Source organism: Heterocephalus glaber, unplaced genomic scaffold (genome assembly GCF_053883595.1).
Source record: "Heterocephalus glaber isolate CG9 unplaced genomic scaffold, H.glaber_assembly_v1.0 deba00001673, whole genome shotgun sequence".
NCBI lineage: Eukaryota > Metazoa > Chordata > Mammalia > Rodentia > Bathyergidae > Heterocephalus > Heterocephalus glaber.
The window spans coordinates 18,300,890-18,325,576 of NW_028258410.1; the positions used below are offsets into that span (position 1 = coordinate 18,300,890).

The 24,687-nt window shown below is 55.8% G+C and overlaps 1 protein-coding gene across 7 annotated transcripts in view; it reads left to right on the forward strand.

The window, feature by feature from the left end:
* Ripor3 (RIPOR family member 3) overlaps positions 1-24,410 on the forward strand; it is a 73,498-nt gene extending 49,088 nt beyond the window's left edge. For 2 of the 7 annotated variants that reach the window (XM_021238957.2, XM_021238961.2), the window contains 20 exons: positions 3,301-3,447; positions 5,904-5,982; positions 8,336-8,359; positions 8,586-8,639; positions 9,360-9,509; positions 9,588-9,651; positions 9,914-9,957; positions 10,086-10,211; positions 10,286-10,431; positions 10,820-10,949; positions 11,919-12,476; positions 15,300-15,430; positions 16,265-16,388; positions 16,942-17,077; positions 17,656-17,817; positions 17,925-18,086; positions 18,779-18,981; positions 21,111-21,194; positions 22,735-22,825; positions 23,233-24,410. In XM_021238957.2, coding sequence (XP_021094616.2) covers positions 3,301-3,447; positions 5,904-5,982; positions 8,336-8,359; positions 8,586-8,639; positions 9,360-9,509; positions 9,588-9,651; positions 9,914-9,957; positions 10,086-10,211; positions 10,286-10,431; positions 10,820-10,949; positions 11,919-12,476; positions 15,300-15,430; positions 16,265-16,388; positions 16,942-17,077; positions 17,656-17,817; positions 17,925-18,086; positions 18,779-18,981; positions 21,111-21,194; positions 22,735-22,825; positions 23,233-23,333 — 2,716 coding nt within the window. In that variant the 3' untranslated portion in view covers positions 23,334-24,410. Of the gene's footprint in view, positions 1-24; positions 1,099-3,300; positions 3,448-5,903; positions 5,983-8,335; positions 8,360-8,585; positions 8,640-9,359; positions 9,510-9,587; positions 9,652-9,913; positions 9,958-10,085; positions 10,212-10,285; positions 10,432-10,819; positions 10,950-11,918; positions 12,477-15,299; positions 15,431-16,264; positions 16,389-16,941; positions 17,078-17,655; positions 17,818-17,924; positions 18,087-18,778; positions 18,982-21,110; positions 21,195-22,734; positions 22,826-23,232 lie in introns of those variants that run through there. The other 5 variants (XM_021238958.2, XM_087197712.1, XM_021238962.2 and 2 more) reach the window with 5 other exon arrangements.
* Positions 24,411-24,687: the final 277 nt, after the last annotated feature.

Below are 24,687 nucleotides of genomic sequence, written 5' to 3' on the forward strand. Positions count from 1 at the left end.
GGGTGATGTGGCCCCAGGGAGGGCGAGGGAGGAGGGGGCGCGCCCCCGGGCCTCGGCAAACATCGCTTGTCATGGACTCTGTGGATGCCAGCAGCTGTGACTGGGCAATAGCAGAGCCCTGGGCACAGCACCCTGCTCCCCTGCTGCCAGACTGGAGGGCCTTCTGGTCCACTCCTTGACTTCATTACCTCCTGTCCTACTTTAGTTTTCTTCTTGGTACCATCTGATGAGACTTGAACTCTGACACATGCATGGTGCTTCTTTGCCAGGCATTATTTGAAATCCTTTGTATTTTAGCCCAGGTTACCCTCACAGCCACCCTTGCTCTGGTTCCCATTTTACAGATTAGAAAACGGAGGCACAGAGAGGTTGGATAACTTACCTAAGGGCGCACAGCCTGTCTGTGGGAGAGCAGGAGGATACAGACCTCAGTGTCGGGCTCCAGAGCCGGCACTTTGCCCCTTCCCTCGGTCTCTCCAGCTGGCTGTCAGCCCACAGGGGCAGGCGATTTGTCCATTTTGGTCACTGCCCTGCATCCAGCCCCTAGAATGCTGGCTGGTGTGTCACAGGTGCTTAGTTACTGTGTGCTGAGTGAATGGCTGTGCCATGACAGCTCTGTGAGGTAGGCACTCTTCTGTCCTTCCTTTACAGGTGGGGAACCTGAGGCTGGTGTGAGTGGGTTTGTGATCCAGGTGTGCTGCTGTGGTGGGGACCACAGGCTTGGCTCTAGGGCCATCTGGGTCAGCAGGGGACTCGGGGACAGCCCCGTGCAGAGTAAACAGTGGCGTCATGTCTATGCATGGAATGTGCAGCATCTGGCCCAGCTGGAAATATAGCCTGGCTGCCCTAGAGCCTCTTGGGGACCAGGCAGGGCAGTGGCCCGGTGGCCATTCTCTCAGGGCTGGCAAAGAAGCCGGAGCTGTGACTGCTGTCCCCCATCTGGCCCTCCAGACTGCTGTCCTCCGCTGCCCCTGTGGACTGAGCCTGGGGAGGACTCGGGCTCAGGCTCTTTGGTGGGAAGCTGTCCGTTCGGTGAAGCCCTGAAGCCCATCAAAGGGTGGTTCGGGAACCAAGAGGAATGATACACCTGGGAACAAGGTAGAATGCAAAATCTCAGGCCTCCCCTTTCGGCCTGCTGGGTCCACGCTCGGGGTGGAGGTGGGGCCTCCGAACAGAGCCGAACAAGTCCTCTAGAGTCCTGGTTGAGTCCTTTAGGACCTAGCTGAGGATGTGCATGGTTTGGGTTTGGATCCCAGCTCTGTCACCTATAAGCTTGGACTGAGGCTCCCTGCTCGCCAATCCCTGTGGCAGGCTGTTTCCTCCCTGTTCAGTGAGGCTTGTATTAACTGAGCACCTCCTACTTCCTAGGCTGTGAGGGAGGGGAAAGAAACAGCATGGAGGGCTGAGGATGTAGCTCAGTGGGACCGTGACTGCCTGGCAAGCACAAGGTCCTGAGTTCAATCCCTGAGTTCAATACCAAAAAAAAGAAACAGCATGCATGTGATTATTGGTATGACAGCTAACCGGGTGTAATGGTGCATGGCTGTAATCCCAGTTACTTGAGAGGCTGAGACAGGAGGATTACAAGTTTGAGCCTAGCCTGCGAAGTTTAGTGAGATCCTGTCTTAAGAGAAAAAGGGCTGGGGAGGTAGTTCAGTGGTACAGTGCTCACCTAGCATGTGTGAGACCTTGGCTTTTATTCCCAGCACTGCAAAATAAAACAAACAAAAATCTTGAAAAACAAAACAATGTTTTGGCTAACATTTATAAAGAACCTACTAAGTGCCTCCTTCGTACCAATGTTGAACCCGGCATCTCGTAGCATCTCAGCTGTTGGGTCTGTCCTTGCCCCCATTCTGCAGATGACAAAGCTGAGCCTTGGGAAGTGTCGAGGCAAAGCTGCTCTAATGGAAGAACCCCCAAATGCAGATGCCTAAGGATCGTCACTCTGCTCTTGGTCCAGCCATCCAGGACCAGGGGGCTGAGGCAGGATGGGGCCCACCCAGCCCCGCTGCGCCCAGCCCGGTCAGTGGGGACCTGTGCCCTGTTTGCAGCCAGCTTCCGGCACATGCAGAAAGCAGAGCTTGGGGAGGCCTGCAGCTCCCCTTTAGGAACTGGCCCCAAACTGTTGGTGAGAATGCAGCCCTGCAGCCACTGGGCAGGGCTGGCTGGGACCCAGACCCCTGCACACCCTCAGCTTGGACCGGAAGAACCCACCCAGGATTCTCTGTGCATGGCATCTGGGAACCTCTTCAGAGGGCCCAGCATGGGCTTCTGCACAGCTTCGGGAGTGAAGACTGCACCAGCCAGTCTGGTGCTCAAGCCTACTGCCTGAGGGATGGGGTCCTAGGGAGAGGCTGAGGTGCCACTGAAAGCTGACCCCGTACTGCTGTATTTAGTTCTAAGATGATGGTATGTCTCTAATGGGCTGTCACTGCTGAAAGATGTTCATTCTTAGGATCATCCAGTCTATGCTCCCAACTCCAACTGGCTTAAGCCAAAAAGAGAGCCAACTGGGTCATAGATTGGCAAAGTCCAAGGGCAGGTCCAGCTTCAGGAATAGCTGGATCCAGGAACTCCTTATCATATGCATGTGGTCTGACTCCATCTGCTTCTTTCTGTGTTGGATCTGTTTTCCCTACATGGTGGTAAGAGGAGTATGTTCCCCAAGTTAGCAATGCCAGCAGAAAGGATCACTTCCTCTCCTGTGAATCTGAACCAAATTTCTGGCTGTTATTGGCCAGACTTCTGTCCCATGCCTCACCCTGGGCCAAGGTGTGGAATTTATTGACTAAACTGTCCCTGGGAAGTGTGTTTGCCCCCGGATGCCCCTGTGTGCATGTGTGGATGGAAATGTGTGGAAGCATGGTTGAGAGACAGGCACCTTCTCCCTGAAGCCTGAGTATAAGAGGCAGAGTTGGGGGGCTGCCCGGAGGGAAATCCCGGTGCTGTTAACAGAGGGCGCCCGCCGGGGCAGGGCGACGAGTGCCCCTGGACAAACACGGGCTTCGGCCTGGCCTCCGAGCTGCTTTGCTGGCCCAGCCAGAACATGCTGTTCCTGCAGCTTGCTTGACTGCAAGTTCATTTCAGATTCCAGCTTTTCATGACTATTCTTAAGCCTCAAGTGCAGGCCCCTCTTTTTGCAGATGAGGAAACTGAGGCTCAGAGAGCCTCAAGTTTCTCAGCAAAGCTGGAGGTGCTGGGATGGAACCCAGCCAGGTCTCCTGACTCCCACGTGCCTGCCCTGGGGCTGTTGTCCTGACGCACACCTTGCCCTCCCTTCCTCATCCCTTCTCGCAGGAAGCTGACCAACAAGAACTCCGTGAGGTCGAGGTCCCCGGCGAAACACCCCAAGACCTATGGCACGCTGCGCAAGGCGCCCGCCGACCTGGACCCCAACCCCCAGCAGGTGAAGAGGATCTTCGCAGCCCTGAAGCATGGCCTCAAGTAAGCGGGTGCTGGGGTCCCCCTTTGCTGACCTCTGTCTCTTCCAGGGAGCGCAGCGGGTCTACGTGAGAGGCGCACAGGGCTCCCGGCCGCTCCCTTAGTGAGAACAGGCCCTGGTGCAGCCCAAGGAGCCTGGGCTCTTCTAGCGAAGGAGAGACTGGTGGTTATCGCTTATGGGGCAGAGGGCAGGTCAGGGAGAATCAGTCACAAACTTACTTATTGAGGTGCAGGGGACAGGGAACAAAACAGACAAAACTCCTGCCCTGTGGTGCTGATTCCAGACAGACCACAAACAATACAGAGAAGTAAAACACAGGCATGTCGGATGACGCAAGTGTCACAGAGGAAAAGAAATCTGAGCAGGGAGGCATAGGGATGGTTTTAAGCGAGGCAGAGCCAAGATGTGGGGAAACACCCAAGGACCCGGAAGTGAGCCATACAGCTAACGGCAAACATTCCAGGGTGCAGGAGTCAGTGCAAGGGCCCAGGGGCAGAGGCAAGGGAGAGGCTAGAGTCAGAAGGATGCTGCAGAGCAAGGGTTTGGGGCTGTGGGCTGTGGTGAGGCCTCCAGTGTTCAGCCTGGAGGAAACGGGAGTCATGGAGGGTCTATGTGGAGGAAGGATATGACCCAGCTTTGGCTTTAATGAGATCTCCAGAGAGAAACAGAGTTGGTTAAAAATTCAAACAGGTTAGGATAAATGGTTTTCCAATTATACTCTTTTTTTTCAGTTCTGGGGATTGAATCCAGGGCCTCATATATGAGGGGCAAGTGCTCTACCACTGAGCTATGTTTCCAGCCCTTTTTATTTCATTTTGAGACAAGATTTTGCCTCATTGCTCAGGCTGGGCTTGAATTTCTAACCTCTCTGCCTTGGCCTCCTGAGGCCACCACTCCCCGTTTGTGTTCTCTCCTGACTTAAACAATGTGTAATGTGAAGCCAGAAAGTTAAAATGGAGAGGAGGGGCTGTTTTATACTCTGTCTTCATGGTCAAGGGGGCTCACCTTCAGGGAAGCCAGGTGGACCCCAAGTTCTGAAGGCAGGAGGGGGTGACTCTGGTCTTGGGGCCGCCTGGCCAGGGATCAGCCGAGGAGGCCCCATCGGTCTGTTGGGGGCTGGATGGCGGCTGGTCTGGGTCCTCTTCCTCACCCCAACCAGGAGGACCATCCGTGCCCACAGCCCCCTTCCCCTCCTGACGGGGACAGGGACAGGGAACAGGGACCAGGCACCTGCTCAGCAGGCAGGTGGTGTCCCCGTGGGCTCATGGTAGCTCCACCCCAGCGTGGCAGCACTGCTGCGACTCCAGCCACCCCGGCTGCCTCATGTTGAAAGTCCCCAAGCTGGCACATTGCCTGTCTCTGTGCAGGCCGGCTCTCTGCTGTGTCCCACCCCACTGTCAGGTCCCACTAAGGGAAATTCAGCTGGCCCCAAGTGAGAGGTCTTCTGAGCAAGGACAGGAGCTCGGCCATGTGTCACTATTGCATGGTGTCGTTGGCAGAAGCAGGCACTCAGCCCACACTCTCTCCTCCCCTCAGCTGGGTCCGAACAGCGCCTCCTCGGCCTTGGTCTGTCTGCTGCAGCCCTCACTGCTCGCTCCACAGCGCCTTCCCTCCTCCACTCTGCCATCCCTTCTTCTGCTCAAATCTCTTCCATGGCTGCCTCCAGCCCTGGGAGAGCTTTTAGGGCCCTTTCTGACCCCGGCCTTTCTAGACTTACCTTTCATGGTTCACTTCCTGTTCCCACCGTGGCTCAACTGTCAGCATCGGAGTGCACCATCCTCCTGCGTGCACCTGTGCCGTGGCTCCCTCTGAGCAGCCCCCCAGGGCAGCGCAGGGTTCTCTGTTTCTCTAGCTTGGATTGTGGCATTTGCTGGACCGAATGCTGCTCCTCCTTCCCAGGACACCCTTCCCCAGCCTACACTCTGAGAGACCCTTCCCCGTGTCTGCCACTACTTTGTCACAACATTAACACCAGTGATGGGCAGCTTCTGGCATTCTGAATGGCTGCGCCTTGAATCCTGGCCCTTGGGGCCACACCAGGGGGCCCCTTGCCTTCCTTCCCCAGCCACACTGACCCCCACGGGCTGGCCCCCAGACCGGAAGCAGGCATGACACAGGGTGACAATGGGAGGCTATGGCGTGGTTTCAGGCCTGTGTTTACCCTCCCTGTTGCCATGTGACCCTGATTGGGTTACTCACTGCCTGTGAGAGTCAGTTTGCCTGTCTTTAAAATGTGCATCCTGACCGTGGGCTGGGAACGCCCGAGAGCCCTGGGCCATGTCCAGGAACAGAGTCAGCTGGCTGCTTTCTTCTCCTTTCTTTGCTCATTTTTTTTTTTTTTGGTACTGGGGATCGAACTTGGGTCCTTGCGCTTTCGGGGCAGGCAGGGGAACCACTGAGCTAAACCCCGGCCCTCCTTGCTCTTTTCCATTTCGGTCTTCTTTGGTCTCCACTGCAGGGAGTACCTGTGTCTGCAGCAGGCCGAGCTGGACTACCTGTCCGGACGCCACACGGACACTGGGAGGAATTCCAGGCTGGTGAGACCCCTCCCCGCCCCAGCCCCAGTCAGCCAGGCTCAGGCTCAGGGAGGGCCTGGATTTTTGAGGTGTGTGAATGTCACGTTGGCCCTGACGGGTTGAACGGTCCAGGCAGGCGCTGCAGTGCACAGTTGCAGGGCGCCTGGGCTCCTTCTCTTGGTTCTAGGAAAACCCAAGGCAGGCGAGTGAGTGGAGACGCGCGGGCTCCCGGCTTTAGGTGGTCCTATTTTATAGGCCTTGGCCATCAGGCACGCCGGGCAGAGAGGCTTGTATCACCCGGAAAGGGGCTGTTTCTCCACGTGTCCCAGTGGCCCCGGACACTATTCCTTTTGGAGCCTGTGTATTTCCCCCGACATTCAGTGGTCTGCACTTTTTCTCCATCCCTAGAGATGTACCTTTGGGATGGGTCCCCCCCACCCCACAGTCTAGCTCAAGGCTCAGCTGCTCTGGGTTTGGTTGCTCCCTTACCAGAGCCAGGTTTAACAACAAAACAAAGCAAACAATGAAAATGAGCACAACCAACAGTGCCCAGATAATTTGCTTTTCAGACAAACAACCAATGACTCTTTGTGTGACCTTTGGGAAATACTGTCCTGATACTAAATAATTGTTCATTGTCTATGGGAAGTGCAGATTCCAACTGGGAATCCTGTATCTTACCCAGTGACATCGCCAGGGTCCCCTGAGTGGGGACCTGTACCCCTCCAGCAGGAGGATCGCTCTGTCCAGGCCAGGCAGGGCCCCCAGCCTCCTCTCCTCTCCCCACCATACCTTGTGCAAACCCCACCTGACCCTGTGGGTCAGAGTTGGAAACAAAAGCCATGGGCCCTGCTGCTGTGGGATCCTCCTCCTCTAGCCTCAGTGCCCGCAGGCTGCCAGTGTGCTGAGCGGCTAGAAGCCCACGGAGGGGAAGGGAGTCTTCCTGTCTCTGCCCTGGCTCCCGGGGAGAAGGCCTGGTGGCCAGCAGGGTAGGGAACACTGTTCTGAGCCTCACACCTGTGCCAGCCACGTGGGGCAGGAAAGCCCGGCCAGCTCTGTGTCCCTCATCCTTTGCGGGTGGCTGTGCAGTGCCCAGTGCAGATGGCAGAGGAGGCTCTGCCAAAACCCTGCTGGTCCTGGAGCCCGCCTCCTCCATACCACTGCATGGTTCCCGTGCCAGGAGCCATCCCTGTTCTCTGAGGTCCAGAAGTAAGTGCATAAATACGTGTGTGCTTTAGCTGCTCCTGTGGCACCAACGAGCACACTGAGGCCAGGGCAGGGTGACTGTTCTGGGGCTGCCCCATGGAAAGGCTGCCCTGGCAGCAGCTGCTTTGAATTTCACCACTACACTGATTTCTGAGAAGCCCATGCAGATGCTCTTCCTTTCTAAATCTTGGAATCTTTCTGCTTATTTCTTAAGTGGAGTTTTAATGTCATGATCTCTAAATGCATCCATGAGAAAATCGCCTTTTGGGGGCTTAGTTCTTTCCCTCTGGTTGACACTTCCCTCATCTTCTCTGCCCCATCCGTGTAGCCTTCCTTCTTCAACCTACTATTTATCTTTCCTTTCTCTCTCCCTGGTGACACAATCATGTCACATACGCATGCACACAGAGAAGTTTGGGGTCAGTAGCTGACTTACAGCGCTCCACATCTTACTTTTCTTCTCCGTGGGTCTGTGCCCTCCTAGAGCCTGCCCCCTCTCAGGTAGACAGACTCTCAGGCACCCAGGAGACTGTGCCTTAAAACCTGCTGGCCACACCCACGCATTTGCATACAGCCTCCACCACAATGGCAGGGCCTTTCGGTCTAAAGACTCCAAGGCTGTCCAAGCCTGAGATGTTTACTATCTATCCCTTATGGAAAGGTTGGGCTGTCCTGATCTTGTCTCCTTTCCTCAGCCACATTCTGGGCAGACACTGCTAAGGCCTGAATTCATGGGGCGATGCTCTCTGTCTCCCCAAGTTCTTCTGGCCCTGGCTGGAGTTATGCCACACTCAAAGCACAATAGGCCCCAAGGAGTTGCCTACTGGCTGAATCCTTTACCCCTGGTAGCCCACAGTGGAGTAGATGCTATCAATGCCCATCTTACATATGAGGACGTGGCAGTTCATAGAGGTGGAGTAACTTGCCCAGGACACACACCAGGAAAATAGCAGCACCAGGCCTAGAACTGCCTCATGCAAAGTGTGTGTATTTAATGTCTCTTTCCTCTGGACCTAGCAATGGCCCAGAGACTACAGGCCTTGAAGGACAGAGCAGGCTGGCTGCAGGCCCTAGAGTTTTGTCCTCGGAACTAAGGTGTCTCTGAATGTAGCCTGGAGAAGCACCAGGGCTCTGACACCTTCTGCCTCCCTCTTTTTCTCCCCCACAGGCCTTCTATTATGACCTGGACAAGGTGAGCGAAACTTCCTGCATCCTGTCCCATCCTCCCTGCTGCTCTGAGGGGAAATACTTGGGTTTCTTCCCATTTTACAAATGGGGAAACTGAGGCTTGGTGAGCCTTCCTCAAGGCTGGTGAGGGGCTGGGCCCTGTCCTCTATGCTGGGACCAGATGGAGGGCGGTGGGGCCTGGCAGGAGGCCCAAGGTGCTTTTAAAGGATCTTTTCTCTTCCTGGGAGCAGCAGACGCGCTGGGTGGAAAGGCACATCCGGAAGATGGAGTTCCACATCAGCAAGGTGCGTGGCCCCGGGGAGTCACAGGGTGGGGTAGGGTGGCCTTGAGGGGCTGACAGAGGCTGGGGAGGCCGCTGGGCAGGGCAAGGTCCCAGGGCGCTGCACAGCTGGAGAGGGCTGAGGGTGAGTGGAGGTTGCAGAGCCTGGGTGACTGCAGATGCCTGCTGGTCTCGGGCCCATTTAGCAGAAAGACCTCATGCTAAATCTTAGAGGCCAGGAGGGCCCATGAACACACTGCACAGATGAGAAAGCAGAGGCCAGAAAACAGGGATTTGCCCAGGGCCACACAGACTCCTTCGGAGTCTTCAGTCTTTCTTGGTGTTGCCTTATTTCCCGGAACCCCAGGGTGGGCAGCTAGCACAACCGACCTCTCCTTTTAACATCAAAAACTGGAGCAGAGAGAGGAAGAGACCTGTTCACTGGTCCACCTTGCTAGATTTTTTTTTTTTTTTTTTGTACCTGGGATTGAACTCAGGTCCTTGAGCTTGCAAGGCAGGAGGCAGAACCACTGAGTTAAATCCCCGGCCCCTTTGCTAGATTTTATTAGGCACCAACCATATGCAGTGGGACAGGCACAGAGTAGATAAGATGAGCCAGGCTTGGTTCCCGGCCTGGGGCTCACAGTCCGTGGGGGCAGCAGGGCAGGCGCTGGGTAGGGTTCAGCCTGTCGAGGTGGGGAGCTGTCTGCAGGCTGTGTGGGCCCTGTCCTGTCACTGGCTGCAGGTGGAGGAGCTGTATGAGGGCTACTGCATCCAGTGTCGCCTGCGCGACGGTGCCTGCAACATGCAGCGTGCCTTCTCCCGGTGCCCGCCGAGCCGCGCGTCCCGCGAGAGCCTGCAGGAGCTGGGCCGCAGCCTGCACGAGTGCTCCGAGGTGGGCGCCTCCCTGACCCCTCTTCTGGCTGCAGTGGTGGGTGGGTGAAGGCCTTGAGCCACCTGTGGGGCTTTGCAGGACATGTGGCTCATCGAGGGGGCGCTGGAGGTCCACCTGGGCGAGTTCCACATCAGGATGAGAGGTACATGGCCGTTTGGGGTGTCAGGTCCTCCTGGGGGCCCTGAGAGTTCTAGGGGAGGGGTGTGGGCCAGAACCCCAGGGCCGGTCCCACCTTGGTGTCTGCTCTCGTGTGACGTTTTTGAGCCTCCGATGTGAAGGCCCAGCACCCCCATCCTGTCCGCCACCCATGGCACTGGCCCATCCGCCCTGTGCTGATGCAGACAGCCCGTGGGGTCCCCCTGTGGGAGGGCAGGGGTGGAGATGAGCCTGCTTCTGTGTTCCAGGCTTAGTGGGCTACGCGCGCCTCTGCCCTGGGGACCAGTATGAGGTACGGCCACTGTCTGGGTCAGCCCTCGGGGACTTAGCTGGGGTCCTGTCTGGGAGGGAGGCCCCGGGCAGGTGGCGAGGGGGACCCACCTGGGCGGCCACTGCATCCCTCCTCGGCCTTGCCTGAAGGTGCTCCTGCGCCTGGGCCGCCAGCGCTGGAGGCTGAAGGGCCGCATCGAGTCTGACAACAGCCAGACCTGGGACTCAGAGGAAAAGGCCTTTGTTCCCACGCTGCACGAGAACTTGGAGATCAAGGTGGGGGCTGGGCTGGGGCAGGCAGGGGGCCCCAGGGCACAGCTCAGGCACCACCCTCCAGTCCTCACCCTCAGGTGACCGAGCTTCGGGGCCTGAGCTCACTGGCCGTGGGCACCGTGACTTGTGACATCGCCGACTTCTTCAGGACGCAGCCGCAGGCCATTGTGCTGGACATCACGGAGCTGGGCACCATCAAGCTGCAGCTGGAGGTGGTGTGGAAGTGAGTGCCGCCCTCTGCTGGCTGCACTGCACCCTGGGCTTGGCTCTCAGCAGGCAACCCTGTCCTTATCTGAGATCCTCCCGCTCCTGCTCCCCAGATCCTCCACAGCCCTTACCCACACGCTGTGTGTGGAGTGAGCGTCAGTGTCAGACGCTCGTGAGGCTTTAGTGAGAGAAATCTGCTGCGAATCAGTCCTGTCCCCTTCAGGGCGACATTGGCCCCAGCAAGTCCCCCTGCCTCAGGGGGTGGTGGTTAGGGGACAGAGGCTTTGGGTAAAGGACTTTCCAGGGTTCCTTGCACATGGGATTATTTTGCAGAATAAAGACAACAAGCCTCGGGGCCTCCCAGGTTGCCATGCAGGACGCCCAGCCTCCCTTCTCTCCTCCAGCCCCTTTGATTCTGAGAGCCCCCTGGTGTCACCCAGCCCCACGGGCAAGATTTCTCTGGGCAGCAGAAAGGGCTCCTTGTACAATTGGACACCCCCGAGCACCCCCAGCTTCCGGGAGAGATACTACCTGGTGAGCAAGCTCTGCCCTGGGCAGGGACCCCATGGTGGCCCTGGGGGACAGGCGGTGGGGGGCTGGGTGGGCCCAGCTCCCTCTGTGTTTTTTGGGTGCCATTCCTATGCTGCCCCTCTACTCCAGGGCCTGGGAACTGGTCCTGGGCTTGGCTGGTTCTTCTGGATGCCAGGAACAGGCTCTCTGGAGGCTGCTACCAGCCCAGCCGAGGCTTGGCCTCCGCTTTCTGTTTCAGACATTCTCGCTGTGCACCCCAGATTAGAACAGGGCCACGCTCATGGGATGCAGTGAGGGTTAGTGGGTGACAGGAGACTGGAGCAGGCCAGGTGGACACAGACACCAGTGACATGCTGGCGACACATTACATGTCAGACCAGCCCTTTATTCATCATTCATTGCACTCCTTCAAAACTCTGTGCCAGGCTCTGCTCTTGGCCAGGTGAGCACTGTGTCCTCAGGGAGCCAAAATTCTCAGAGGAAGCAGACAGTGTCGAGATCAGGGAACTGCACAGCCAGCCCAAGGGGCAAAAGGACCATGGGAAACCAGCAGAAGGGTAGGGGGCTTCTGGAGCAGGTGGGAGTTGCATTTAAAATAGGGTATCCAGGGACAAGTTCCCAGAACAGGTGACATTTGTGTAAGTACATGAGGAGGCGAGGGCACAGGCCAAGAAGATGTGTGTGGAAGGGAGTTCTAGGCATAGTATAGTCAGTGCAAAGGTCCTGAGGCAGGAATATGTAAGGCAGCCCAGAGGGTATGAGAAACAGAGAGGCTACTGAGGCTGGAGGGGGCAAGGTGGTGGTGCTGGGGGATAAGGGCACAGAGGTAACAGGGTCCATTTGGCCCCTCTGAGATGGCAGTCTCCATGGCAGACTTGTCAACCTGGCACGAGGGTTGGTGGGGAAGCCCCTTGGGGATCTTGCTGGTCCCTGGGATAGCTGAAGAGGCTGCTCCTATGTCCTCCTCTCCAGTCTGTCCTGCAGCAACCAGCACAGCAGGCCTTGCTTCTAGGTGGGCCAAGGGCCACCTCCATCCTCAGCTACCTGTCTGACAATGACCTTCAGGGCCCCAGCCTGCACAGCCGGAGTCAGGAGTTGCTGGAGATGGACTCCTTCAGCTCTGAGGACCCCCAGGATGCCGAGACCAGCACATCGGCGTCCACCTTGGACGTGGGCTTCCTGCCCTTGGCCATCGGCCCTGCCTCCACCGAAGAGGAGGCTCGGGAGGACCACCCACCCCTGGGCCTGGTCCCACTGGCGGGGAGCTCCTTTGTGGAGCAGCCGGGCTGGAGGAACTTGGATGTGGAGAGCCCCAGCCTGCCCCAGGGGTTCCCCTTGCACAGCTGCGCGGTTCTGAGGAGGCAGAGAGAACAGGCAGAAGGAGAGCCCGGGGAAGGAAGGAACGGGCCAGCGGCAGCCCCAGAGCGGCCTCTGCAGGAGGTCCTGGAGTTATTGAGGTCCACCGGCCCCATGCAGCCCCGGCTCCGGGAGCTGGAGTACCAGGTCCTCAGCTTCCGGGACCGGCTGAAGGTATGCGTCCCCGATGCACAGTGGCCCTGCCCTACAGGCCGTGTGAGCACCTGTGCCAGCATCCTGGCCTCAGCCCTGCATGAGCTGGGTGGCCGGTTTCTCTCTGGACCTCAGTTTTCTCATCTGGCAAGTGGGGACAGCGACACCTCTCACTGTGCTGGCGGGAGGGTGCTGCCACAGGGAAGCCAGGGCTCACCGTGGGTAACTTGCTCCACCGCCAGCCAGAGCCGGGCCCTGTCTCGAATCTTCTGACCCAGGTTTGTAGGCTGCAGCTTGGTGTTAAGAACCCGAACTTGGGGCCCGAGTGGCGCCTAGGAAGGCCCCACAGCCACCTGCCTGCCTCAGGCATGCACCCCACACAGAACCTTCTCCCCAACCACAGCTCATGTCAGGGCCACCGCAGTGCATGGGACTGCTGAGGCAGCAGGGGGCTCTCAGAGGTGCTGACCCAGCCAGATCATTCTACTTTTTCGTTTACACAGCTTAAATGTACATAAAATAAAATGCATCTCACCAGCATCTACTTACATATCAATTAATTTATGAAACCACTCTTTCTGTTAAGATATATCCTGGTGCTAAATTAGCTAACGACTCTCTTCCAAAGTTAGTTTTAATTGTTTTATTCCCACCTCTACCCTCAACATTATGAATCAGCACAAGTGAAAGTTTAATTCCTCATTTCACATCCAGTAACATAAAAAGAACATTTGCTGCTTACTACTCTTTAAAAAAAGACCTGCCTGAAAAATTTAAGGAAAAAGTCTAGAAATAATGTCATCTTTTTTGTACTTTTTCAGTCTTTTTATGTGGGATGGTTTGAGTCAGACACAGACAACTTCTACCACATATTTATACTTCGAAAAATTAACATCCTCTTAAAATAACACCGTAATAACGCAATCATTTAAACTGTCTTTGAGGAATTTTTCTGTTTTTGGCAAACTAAGCAGGAGCCGTGAAAATAATAACAGGTCCTGACTTTGAAGTCACAGACTCGCTCACACGCATTGTGCTGTGTCCAAACGTGTGTGCGTGCGCGTGAGGGACCAGACGTGGATGGGCATGCAGGTCCTGCTCCTCCACGGGTCTGCTTTCTCGGGTTTACTCCTTGCTAAGATGAACTCGCAGCTCCGAATCAATGCGTAAGGTGCAGCCGAGGTCCTTTTCAGGAGCCACAGAGTGGTGGAAAACCGGAGTCGTCTGGTGTCGAGTCCCAGGCCAGGTCGCACCAGGTGACCTCAGCCTTCGCGCTCACCTTTCCTGTGACCACGTGTCCTGTTCTTGGTCTAGTTAGTGCCACACTTTTCAGATTTCTTGTGCATTTTGTCAGCAGCCTCCCTGTGTAAGTGGCCCCCAAGTGCAGCTGGGATGTGGGATAGGAGTGCCGGGTGCAGCTCCTGAGCACAGATGTACGTGTCCAACAAGGCTCTTTCAGCCAGGGCCCAGAAGGCTGTTAGCTGGAAGTTCAAAGTTAATACATCAACGCTATCTATTAAATTGTCTTTTTCTTGTTTGTGCAGTGCTGGGCTGGGGGTTGAACATGGGGTGGCTCTATTTTTAAAAAAAATTTTTGTTTTCAATTTTGAGATGGGGTCTCATTAAATTGTCCAGACTGGCCTCAAACTTGCATTCCTTCTGCCCCAGCCTCCAAATACCTAGCAAATAGGTATTTGCTATTGCACCTGCTTCCTAAGGTATCTTAACAGGTTCTGATCGGCTTGAACTGCTGGTGGTAGATGCATGACCGTCCCATCAGGTGGCTGGTACCACTGGTGGTAGAAGTAGTAGTCATACATGCATACATTGTGAACATGTTAAACAGAAACACACATGAGCCTTTTGTCTTACTTAGTTGGAGAAAATGCCAAGCAGAATTTGCAGAAAACTAACCCAGCATTTTCCCTAGGAGCACGGTCCAGTGCTTGCTAACTCTGCTGCTTTCTGCGACTTTGTAGGAGAACAGTAATCACCTGTATCCGTGTTTGTGCACACATATGTAGATACACACATTTTTGTTCCATCTGGAAATGAAATCTCTGTAACCAGCCTTATTGGTCTCTTGTTGCTTAAAGTTTTCCTCTTTGGCCTCAGCTTTTAGGACCCTCTGCCTGGGCTGTGTCTTGGGTGTAGTTTGTAGGGGAAGAGGCCTGGGTATGCTGGGAATGTGGCTGGAGAGACGGAAGTGTCGAGGAAGGGCATTGCCCCTGGAGGCCCTGGCGCCTTGGCCAGTGGCAGGATGGTGGTCTCAGCGCACCTCCCCTCCTTCCACGGTTTCCTGGAGAATACTGAACCTCACAGGCTCAGCTGCTGCTTCCCAGCCTCCTGCGTGGGTGGGTGTGGCTTGGTCTTCACTATAACTCAAAATAGTTTGAAATTCATTATTGATATATGTAAACACTTGGTGGTTTCCCACAAAACCTCAGGTGTCTGGACCCAGAACACTGCACCGTTGACAACCTGGTCTCCTGTTCCCACGTGCCCACGTGGCGGGTGCCAACTGGGTGAAGCAGCAGGTTCTGTAAGGGAGGCAGCTGCTCTCCATGGTCCCCACCTGGACCGCTCACTCAGTCTTGTCATTTGCCCTGTCCCATGAGTGTTGGGACCCAGATGAGGCTGTTTAGGTCGGTCTCCCTGGAGAGAGGCCCCTCGGGCAGGACCTGGGGAGGGGCACATGCTGCCTGGACAGGGGCCATCGGCTGGTGTGGTGCTGTGGGCTAGGCAGGGCTGTGGCCAGGACACTGGGAGGCCTGCAGGCAGCCCCTGGCCTGTGTCCTGGCTGGGCAGGGCTGGGCTGCCCTCAGGGTGGCTGCTTGTCCACAGCCACGCAGAGCTCGGCAAGAGCGCACCTCCGCCGAGAGCCTGGTGGAGTGCATCCTGGAGAGCTTCGCCCTCCTCAGCGCCGACCTTGCTGCGGACCAGCTGTCCCTGTTTGGGGGCTCCGAGGGCCCCCGGTGAGCGCACCCCATGCCCTCTCCAGGCTCCCTTGGTGCCCCCTCCGCTCGGCCTCCTGGCCCATCCCCGTGCCCCGGCCCTGTTACTCATGGCGCCTCCCCTCCTCTCCCCCAGCCAGGGGACAGTCCTGTCCTGGCACAGGCGGGTCCTCCGTGGCTACCGAGGGAATGACAATGGCCTGCCCTGGCCCTGAGCTTCTTGCTCCAGGGAGTCTCTAAAAATAACAGAGTACACAGTAGACACTGACCCTGACTTCACCCGTGCGCCTCAGTGACCCAAGCTCCCCAGGAACCAGGGCTAGGCTCCTTCAGGACCCCGGCCTCGCTCACTGCCCGGCACACCAGGCCTGAGGGCCTCTCCCGCCCCACGTCTCACAGCATGGGCACAGTCGGCATCCGCCGTCACCTCTCCTCGAGCTGACCCTCCAGGGCGCCAGGCTGTTGCCCTTCCTGAGTGGCTGACGCTGCCCGGGCCTCGGGTTCAGCCCCTGCCCACACCTCACTGACCCCTCCTGCCTGAGCTTGGGCTGCTGGCCCCACTGTACAGATGAGCAGACTGAGGCGTGGGGAGCAGACCTGTCCAGAGTCGAGGAGCTGGAAGTAGTTTGAACCTCAGGCTTCCGAGCCCAGATCGGGTTCCACTCCTCTGCACCCACCCGCGTTGCTGCCCCCTCTCACTCCCTTCTTTTGCTCTTGGGTTTTCTCCTGTTTCACTCCATCTCCCCGGGACCCGGGTTGGCCTCCCTGATCCCGAGCTCTGCAGGGAGGGAAGGTTCCCTCTACCCTCGCAGGGAGCTGAAGTGCTAACCAGAACCATCTCTTTATCCAACTCAGAAAGGATAGGACGACACCCCCACCGCCATCACTGAAGGTGTCACCCAGGGAGCTCACAGCCGGTGCCCCAGAGCTGGATGTGCTACTCACGGTCCACCTCCAAGTCTGCAAGGCCCTGCTGCAGGTGGCCAGGCTGGGCTAGGGCTGGAGTCCTCTTAGGCTGCACCCCACAAGGCAGTGGGACTGTGGCAGGAACAAGGGGCTGTACCCTGAGAGCCGATGATTTGGCCCCTGTGAAGGTACAGGCCAGGGTTTGAGTCACCACATGGCTCCTATTCAAGCCTGGAACTGAGGGTCAAGGCTGTGACTGTCATTTGTAGATGCCAGAACCCAATCCGAACTGGCTCAGCCAGCAGGAAAATGTATTGAAAGCCTCAGAAGTGGGCTTCAGGCCCAGCAGTATCCAGAGGTTCAAATGCCACCATGACTGGGTCCCTCCCTCAGTCTGCCGTGCTTTGCAACAGGGGTTGGCTGTGCTTTCAGGAAAGCTGGTCCCTTTGGGTGCAGAAGTGGTCCCTAACACCTCATTGCCCCTTCTTAGCTCTTGGGGATCTTGGGGAGCAACTAAGGAGCCACCACTGGGATGGAAGGGGCAGGCACAATGCTAGGGTCATAGCACGATGGTGGACTTCAGAGGCCATGTCCGGGCTAACCTGGAACCTCTCGGCTGCTTCCAGAAACTGGTCTCGCCTAATCTGCCCAGGATGGTCGAGGACTGCCTTGTGGAGGAGGCCACGCAACAAAAGCAGGTTCTGGAGATGCTTTCTGACCTGGATTTTGAGAAGGCCAGCCAGGCGACGTCCGTGGAGGAGAGTAAGGAACTGCCAGCCCCCGCTTGTGAATGGCACAGGGCAATGGGGGCCAGAGTCCCGGGAGTTCGCCCTCCTCCTCCATGTGGGGAGTTGCGGGCAGCCCTGGTCAGTCGGGGTGGATCAGAGACACGCACTGTGGGGGAGGTGACCGTGGCGGGATTAGCGGTCCACCCCACGCCCCCACCAGCTGTGGGACTCTGGGCATTCGCCTCTCTGAACCTCAGCGCCCTCTCTGCACGCTGGGCGGCCACTGCCTAGGGTTCAGCGTGGTAACTGCCAGGCCATGTTTGGGTACACAGCTGGCCCTCAAACAACAGTGCCTGTGACTCCAGTTCGGCCTCTGGCCTCCACGCAATCCCTCTCCGAAGGCTTCATTCCTTGTCCATGAAGGGCTAGTGACAGCTGCCCCTGAGGCATCGTGGGGCCTGCAGGCTGTGACCTGGTCAGGCGCTTGGAGCCTAAGCTCCTTGCTCTGCGCCATGCGGACATGTCGGAAGGAAGCCACGTAGGTCACACCTGACCTCCTGACCTCACAGGCCCCCTCCCCCACCTCGCTGGTCTCTGAGCCTAGGCTTTCAGTCCTTCCGCAGGCCTCTTGCAGGAAGGGCTGCCTGAAGCTGTGGCGGGGGTGCACGGACCCCGGGGGCGTCCTGTCCTGCCCTGCCACCAGGCTCCTGAGCCAGCTTAAGAAAATGTTCCTGCACAGAGTCCGCGGGAAATACCCAGGACAGCTGGAAATAGGTAGCTCCCCCTCCTGTCCCGTCTGTCCCACAAGAAGGGCTGGGCTGAGCCTGGGCATCAGGACAGCAGGCCTCAGTTTCTCCTCCACAATCCCTCCCTCTGGTCAGTGTGCCGCAGGCTACTGGAGCAGGTGGTCAGCTGTGGGGGGCTGCTCCCTGCAGCTGGGCTCCCCGAAGAACAGACTGTCACCTGGTTCCAGTTCCACCGCTACCTGCAGAGGCAGAGCGTCTCAGACCTGGAGAAGCACTTCGCGCAGCTCACCAAGGAAGGTAGGCCCGAGGTGGGCACTGTGTCCTTCCTCACAGCAGAGGTTCCCGCAAAGAAGCATCTGCAGGCCCCACTCTGTCCCCCTCCTGCAAGCCAAGCAGTTTCTGAGGTTACATTCAGAGCCTCTTTGGTTTCCCCTCTAGCTGTTGTTTTTGAGAACCCAGATTGAGTAAGATTCCAGTCAGCTGATACAGGGGAATAAACTCCAAGGATAGGTGGCTTTAAAAAGCACAAGGGGAAAAAAAGCTAGGACAACTACCCCCCCCCCCAAAAAAGCACACCTGTATTCCCAGCTACTCAGGAGGCTGAGGCAGGAGGATTGTGGATTGTGAGTTCAAGGCCAGCCTGGGTAACTTAGACCCTGTCCGATTAAAAACACAGACAAAACAAAACAAAACGCACAGTCAGAGTGGGGTAGGAGGGTGATGCTTGGCTGGCCAGAGTCCCTAGAAGTTTGGGCGGCAGCTTTATACATTTTCAGTATGTATCTGGTCCCTTGCTAGAAAGCCTCCCCAATTCCGGGAGGTCCCCTTTGAAACCTGTTGGGACAGGGCTCTGGCGATCCCCCTGCCCGTTCCTGGAGCTGCTTCTCTGCAGACCGTTGCAGCCATACTGCCCGACCCTGAGCTGGAGCCCTGGGCCACTTCCTGCGTGTCCCACTTCTCCCCTGTCCCACTTCCTCCCTGTCTTCCAGTCACGCTCATTGAGGATCTGCACTGCACCAGGCAGGCCAAGGCAGTCAGGATGCTGCAGGGCAAGCGGCTCGGCCAGCTCCAGCCCCTGCCGCAGACCCTGCGCACCTGGGCGCTGCTGCAGCTGGACGGGCCCCCAAGGGTGTGCAGGGTGGCCAGCTCGCGCCTGGCCAGTGCGGTGAGGAACAGAAGCTTCCGAGAAAAGGTACAGTGTGCAGGGGAGGGGCAGCCCCTGCCACCCGGGCAGGTGTGGGGAGTAGGTGTTCTTCGTGGACAAGTGCAAAGTGGGTGATCGTAGCTGCAAGCGCTCGGCGAGATTTGGGGGTAGGGAGGCTCTGAGGAGGCCACACAAGACCTCCAGGCGGGGGCTGCCAGGCCACCTGAGCAGCACACATGACCACAATGACAGCACACACCCTCCTGTTTCTAGAGCAACGTGTCAGGTTGGTTGCTGAGATGTTACTGGCACGGTGGATGTCTTTTTTAGCTTTGATGGTCATCCTCTTGGTGCTGGCTGGTAATAGCACTTTGTCCAACCCATTTGAAAACCAAGAGATCGGACCCCCCTGCTGTTTCCGGTTCTGGGCCTGTGTGACTTCATATTTTCAGGCATAGCCCCTGAGGATAATAGGAGAGGGTGACCGTAGGGCCATACTCTGTATCTTGATCTCAGCTGCAGACTGGAGAGGAAATTGCCAGTAACACTGCTGACTCACCTTGTAGCACATTTACCTTGTGGTCATATTCAACTACTTCTTCTTTTGAACACACGCAAAATTACAACGCGACAATGAATCACATGCCCCAGCCATCCAAGTCCAACCTTCATCCATCAATCCATCCCACCCCATGGCATTTTGAAGCACTCTTAGATATCCTATTTGACTTGTAAAAGTTGTGTGTGAGTCAAAAGATGAGAATGCATTTAAAAATCCTTAGCTACAATACCATTGCACAACTGAAAAGAATTAAGCATTCACTCCTTATGGTCACACGGTCCTAATGGTCACATTTCCAACTTTCAAATATCATAGGGATTTTGTTTTTGTTAAACAGGATTGCATAGGCACACAGTGATTGGGTGATGTCTTAAATTTCATTTAACCTGAAGGTTCCAGCTTTCTTCCCCTTGCAGTCTACTTAGTGAAGATACTGCATTGCCCGCTACCATCTTGACTCTGCTGATTGTCTAATGGAGCGTAACATATTTCTCTGTCTTCTATGGTTCCTGAAAGTTAGCAGCTGGCTTTATAGGCTCCGCTGGTTTACTTTGGTTTTCTTGGTGCACCTCCTCATACAGTAACAAAGGCCTCACCGTGGTGGCTCCAGGTGCCTTGAGTTGGGAGGTGGCTGTGTTCCCTTAGCAACAGATACACCGGGCAGACGTGTGACATTTCCACCGCTGTCCCAAGGGCTCTGTCCAGCGTCCCACCTTGGGATTCTGGTGCCTTGCTCCGGCCTCCCTTTTCCCAACCAGCTTGTTATTTTTGGGTGCTGGGGATGGAACCCTGGGCCTCGTGCATGCTAAACACATGCTCCACCAAGCTACACCTCAGCCCCACAATTTTTTCAAAAAGAGCCACCTGTGGCCAGAAAGGCAGCAGGTTCCTCACCACCAGGCCTGTACCTGGGCCCGCTGACCTCACTCCTGCAGTTGACAAGGTGGCCACACCTAGGTCGTGGACACTGGGCTCCCCCGTGGACCGCACACCTCCCCCTTAATCGATGCTCCCGACAAGCAGCAAAACAAGCAACAGCCTGTTAACTGTGGCTTGGCTGCGGCTGTGATGCAGGTACTGTCAGAGCTGGGACCAGGGAAGGGAGACGAGGGGCAGAGACATCCTGGCCTTCAGGCCAGGGCAACGGCCTCGCCCATTTTGAGCCCATGCGGAAGTCTCCCTGCATGCTCAGTTCTCCTCTTGTTCAGCACTGGATGTGCAACTTCTTTGATTTAAGCTTTTTTTTTTTTTGGTACTGGGGATCAAATTTGAGTCCTTGTGCCTACGCAGCAGGTGTTGAAACCACTGAGCTAAATCTCAGGCCCTGATTTAGCATTTTATAGGACAGCAATTTGGGAAAGCCTGAGACATTATCAGACAAAAAGAGCTTTCTCCATTTTATTTCCGCCAGCCCCAGGATCAGGTCTGGGGCTAAGTTAAGCCCTGTGGCACACATCTTGGGCATGCACCCCCACCCGGAGACTGCCAGGTCAGTCCTTGGTCTTGTCTGGAGGTGGGAAGAACTTCCTTTCTGCTGGCACTGGCAGGTGCTCAGCCCCGGCCACCAGCTCTGCTTTCCTGGCCCCTCGCCTTCACTCTGGCCCTTCCCTCCCAGGCCCTGCTCTTCTACACCGACGCCCTGACCAATGGCGATGCCAGACTCCAGCAGGCCGCATGCATGGCACTGCAGCAGCTCCAGGTGCGTCACAGTGTCCTCTCGGTGGCTGATGGGCGCCTGCTTGTGGTTAACGCTAAACTAACTGTGTACCTTAGAATGACTCACTGGGACTAAAGGCGGGAGAACAATGGCCAACAAGGGGTGCAGTGGTCAGCCCCCAACAGACCCTGACAGCAGAGGCCCCCTAACACCGGTCCAACATCTGCTAGACTCAGGGAGGCCAAGCAGGTGGCCCCAGGGCCTCACTTCTGAGCTCTTGGGTTATATGCTTTAAAATTCTCAACATCTCCGAGTACCAGACTCACTGGGAAAGAAAAAAATACAGAAATGTGAGTTACCCATCATTCCAGCACTTACCAGAAACAACGTTGGCATTTTGGCATATTTCTCTTTTGTGGGAGTATGCAAGCATTTAAAATTGTTGATCATATGAAACATAGTTTAAAGGCAGGTGTAGTGGTACAGGCTTGTGATCCCAGTACTCTGGGAAGCTAAGGCAGGAGGATGCTAAGTTGAAGTCTAGCCTGGGTAATATAGGGACTCAGCAAGACCTTTTCTCAAAAGGTGGGGGAGCTAGGGATGTAGCTCAGTGTGAGGTTTCAATCACACAGTATTGCACGAGCACACATGTGTATATATACAGACACAGTTTAAAAAATGAACAAAATAAGAACTTTTCGTGTTAGACCAGGAGCACTTTAGAATTCTTCATGAAAAGTCTATCAAGTGTAAACCTTAATTTAACATACTTATACACTCATAGAAAATATAGGCTTTTATCCATTCCAAAAATCACTATGTGCATTTTTGTGCATAAAATTTTCAGAAAACTAATCAGGGTTCTGGATTCCCTCCCCAGGCTGGACTCCTTAGGTGTCTGTCCAAGCCCAGAAAACGTGAGGGGCTTTGAGACTCCTTGGGGCTCCCCGCAGCACTCCTACAGATGCCCCCTTTACCTCTACCTCACCTGCATTAGAATTGTCATTTTAAGACACCACTGCCCACAGGCTAGTGAGAGGCAGTTCAGCACATAAAAAACTCCCTCTCGCCCGCCATTCTTTCCGAGATGAAGGAAGCGGACAGCCCAGGAGGAGCCCCTGGCTAGGGTCAGATGCCCAGCTGGAGGCAGGGGCCCAGCAGAGGGCACTGTGGGCCGGGAGGTGCTGGGACTACGGGACAGGCACCTCCTGTAGGCCCTGGTTCTCCGTGCGGCTGCCCAGGAGCCAGGGTCAGGACAGCCACCAGGAACCAGGTCTCATTTTCAACCTGAGTCTTTCAGAAGTGTCTGTAAAGATGGCCTTGCTCACTCAGAGGTGTCAGGGCTGCAGACGCAGTGCCAGAGGGGCTTCTGCAGGCCCTGAGATCACACTTGTGCCAGTCTCGCAGGACTGACAGAAGTGGATTCGACCTCCTATTTCTTTTTCCTTCCTTCCTTCTTTCCCTTTTTCGTGGTGCTGGGGATGAAACCCAGGCAAGTGTTGTACCACTGCCAGACTCCCAACCTTCTGCTTGTTACCCAAAATGTCCCCCAATGGAGCTTTATTTTCCTACCCTCACACAGGGCATTGAAAGCATTGACCAGATTGCCAGCCTGTGCCAGTCTGACCTGGAGGCCGTGCGAGCAGCAGCCCGGGAAGCCACTCTGTCGTTTGGTAAAGTAGAGCATCGCAGTTTTGTCTAGTGCGTGGGGTCCCTGGGGTTCTTCCTAGAGGCCACATGTAGCCCTCAGACCTGGAACAGCACCTGGGCAGCACTGTCGCCGCCACATTTAGCCGAACCCCGCCCGGGGCAAATTTCCCACACAGCAGTGTGGCAGTGCTTACTCTCCACTTCAGTCACGGCACTCAGTGAACACTCCAGAGGCAAGGCAGGGCTAGAACCGGGCACACTGTCACAGACAGACTCTCACTGGCGTAGGGGCGGCTCACTCCACAAGTCGCCAGGTGGGAGACACCCAAACTCCTCCTGTGTCTAAGTACTAAGGTCACCCAGGGCTGGCACAGTACGACACTGAGGCGGGAGATAATTCCCTGACAGATTGATCACTTTTCTATTTCAGGAGAAAAAGGACGTTTAGCTTTTGAGAAGATGGACAAACTTTGCAAAGAACAAAGAAAAGACTTTTGCCAAGAGGCAGATGTTGAAATCACGATATTCTAAAAAGTCCTAGCAGAGGAGCCCAGACTAGGTGTGTAGAATTTCCTTGGTGCTGCCTAGCACCAGCACAACAGCGAGCTTTGGGTGGGCTGCTGGGCACTCCCCAATTGTGAGCAGGCCAGAGCCTGAGGCTTGGAGCACCCACACAGCCCTGGGCACAAGTGGCACTGCAGGGAAGCAGAGGCGGGGCCACTCAGCACTTCTGAGGCTGCAGCCCTCCGCTCAGTATTCCATCTTCACCTCCAGGAACCTGAGCCTCCTCAGGATGCAGCACTGGCACCAGCCGGCCATTTAAGAAAGGCCTGAGGCCAGACAAGGCCTGGGACTGACGTGTGTGTGGACTCGGGCTTCCCAGTGAGCCGGTCACTCCAGTCCTACTTCCATGAATCCTGGCGCTGAGGAGGCAGCTGGTGGGCCAGCTGGCCGGCTGTGCTAATGAAAGACTGTGGTGGCTCGAGTCATTTCAACAGCAGCTCTGTCACCCTGGTGAGCTAGAGAAAGTGGGAGGCTCAAAGCCAGGATTTCTACAACCCAAACTCAGCCTGAGCTACAGCCAAATGCCAGGGGAGCTTGACAACGGCCGGCTGGCCCTGGGCCTTCTTGTCACCACATTCAACAGCAAGAAGCGAAGACGACAAGAATGTCAAGGCCTGAGCTGTCCGTTCTGGCCATTATGAATCAAAATGGAATCTAACTTTCAAAACACATCAACCTATGGCCAATTAAATAAATTGCTCCAGAAGCCAGAGCTGGTTTGAAGAAAGATTCCACCAAAGAGCATGTTACTTTAAAGAAAGAAAATTTGTTTCCTATTTAAGTGTATTTAAAAAAAAAGAGTCCTGTGTCCTTAGATGCCTGTGTTAGTAATTGGAGCTGACTAGGGATTTGAGCGCTGCTGTCAACAATGGCATTGGAGAGCTTTGTAACAAACATTTTCATTTAAACTTCCTGTATATACTTTGTGCCTTTGGTTTAACTTTGTATTTATTTGCCTTGTTCATACGTTCCAATTTCTGAAATTTCAAATAAAAAGCTACTTTAGTGGGTATTTCATTTCACCTGAAAAAAGTAGATTGTGGCTGTTTTCCAAGGTGGCCTGCGGGGGAGTGAGCCCTGCACCCTGTGCCCTCTCCCGGCACGACTGCGAGACATGAGGGCACATGGATGTGGGGGGGAGGGTGGCCTCAGGCCTCTTTGGCTCCCAGGGTGCCCTCTCCTGACGGACACCCATCCTGGAGCTCGGCCTTTGGCTCCCCTTGATTTCTGCCCCAAGTCATACATTTAGATCTATTTTGTTTCACACAGGCACCCTGCCTGTTCTTGAAAGCTTACTGCCATTTTTCATCTCTGAGCCCTT